We start from the raw sequence: 2,133 nt of genomic DNA on the forward strand, positions 1-2,133 counted from the left end.
TGTGTCTAGCTAACCGGACTCTTCTGAAAAAAAGTCAAGGGAGATAGAAAAAAGGAAAGCGAATACCTTTGTACATTTTTTTTTTATCTGCCCAAAAGCACAGTTCCATGCATTTGATGAAATATTGTATTACTGAAGAAATCTTTCAATAGCCAGTTGTATGTTACTGGATGTCAGTGCCTTTTCCAACACATAACAATGAAAAAAATGGGTCTTCATGTTTTTGTAATCTTTGTGATTTTTAACTTGGATAGGATCATTTTTTGGATAATGCTATACTACAACAGGAGCAATCTTCAACTTACCACCTTCCTGCTACTTGGCATTCCAGGATTGGAGGATGCCCACCTATGGATCTCCATCCCCTTCTGTCTGGTCTACCTACTGTCACTGATGGGAAATGTTGCTCTTTTATTAATCATCAAGACAGATCGCAAACTGCACGAACCTATGTACCTCTTTCTATGCATGCTCTCAGTCGCCGATTTGATGCTTACTTCTTCTACACTTCCCAAGATATTCAGTCTCTTCTGGTTCAATGACAGAGAGATCTACTTTGAAGCCTGCCTTACTCAAATGTATTTTATCCATTCTCTATCTACTATGGAATCTGGATTTATCTTGGCCATGGCTTTTGACCGATTTATAGCTATCTGCCACCCCCTAAGACATTCCACTATCTTAACACCTGCAGTGATTATAGGCTTGGGTTTGCTTATTGTCTTCAGAGGAGCTGTACTTCTCTGTCCACACCCCTTTCTACTGAGATGGCTTTCCTACTGCAAAACTAATGTCATCTCCCATACTTACTGTGAGTTTATGGCCCTGATAAAGCTGGTTTGCTCTGAGACCAAGATTCGTAGAGCCTACAGCCTAATTGTGGCATTCCTGACAGGAGGATTGGATTTCATATTGATCATCTGTTCTTATGTCCTTATTCTTCTCACAGTCTTCAATCTCCCATCCAAAGCTGCCCGCCTCAAGACCTTAAGCACCTGTGTCTCCCATGTATGGGTCATCCTGGTGTTTTATACACCAGCTTTTTTCTCTTTTCTCACTCATAGGTTTGGTCACCACATTGCTCCACCTGTCCACATTTTTATAGCCAATATATACCTTCTTATTCCACCCATGATGAATCCTATTATTTATGGTGTTAAAACCAAAAGAATCAGGGAAGGATTCCTTAAATTCTTGACAATCAAATGTGTTCAACTTTGCAAAGTTTGTGAATCCCCAGATCATCAACAGAAATAAGGGTTTTATTAAACAGGAAATGTTGAATATGAATCAGCGTTACCTTGAAGTGAAAAATTTTTCAGCTAAATCCTGAATTCATGCAAGCTAGAAAGCTTGGTAAATATATTGATTTCAGTGAGATTAGCAAATATCAAAGATATATAGAATGTAAAATAGCTAGAGCAAAGTGTTTAATTTTTATTATTTTTCTTTCCAAGCTAGTATTTGGTAAAGTCTTTGGAACTTGTTAAGCCATGCCAGTTTATATAAAAATAATTTTAATTTTAATCAGGTTCAATATATTTTCTTTTCTTGTATGTATCAGGGTTTTGGTGTCATATCTAAGAAATTTATTGGCTAACTTTGGGTTGTAAAGATTTTCTCCTAAATTTTTTTCTAAAACCTTATGTTGTCTGAGGTGTGAGATTTAGAGTAAGGTTTGTCTGTGCTAGAGGAATAAACCTCAGTCTAAATTCCCCTTTATGTAACAAAAGTTTTCTAATATCTACTCTATCCTCCTTAATAAAATATGGTTACATTTAAAAGAATGCATAATACCCAAGTAATAATATAAATGTAAAACTAGCAACATATATACTTGTGTATGACAATACTAGGTGATATAATAATTAGCCCTTTTACCTATGCATAGAATAACTGTAAATATGAAAGTTACAAATATCAGTGAATCTTGGTGTATTTCACTGATTACTCAGACACCATGAGAAATGTTATTATTGCTGTTGGTGGTGTAATTTTCAAAAATATTTAATAACTTCTGATAATAGTCTTAAAAAACAGTATACACCATTCTCTTGAATAGTTATATTTCTGTAATAACAAGTACATATTTGCTTGTTAAAACCATACAGAAGTAATTTCTGATTATTAGTA

At 34.9% G+C, this 2,133-nt stretch overlaps 1 protein-coding gene across 1 annotated transcript; it reads left to right on the forward strand.

The window, feature by feature from the left end:
* The first annotated feature begins 270 nt into the window (after positions 1-270).
* On the forward strand, positions 271-1,257 carry LOC129553633 (olfactory receptor 52K2-like). Its single transcript, XM_055422419.2, has one exon. It carries the CDS (start codon positions 271-273, stop codon positions 1,255-1,257), a length of 987 nt encoding a protein of 328 aa, XP_055278394.2.
* Positions 1,258-2,133: the final 876 nt, after the last annotated feature.

The sequence above is a fragment of the Moschus berezovskii genome, chromosome 14, assembly GCF_049115385.1.
Source record: "Moschus berezovskii isolate FMDL1 chromosome 14, NW_MosBer_1.0, whole genome shotgun sequence".
In the NCBI taxonomy this organism is placed as follows: domain Eukaryota; kingdom Metazoa; phylum Chordata; class Mammalia; order Artiodactyla; family Moschidae; genus Moschus; species Moschus berezovskii.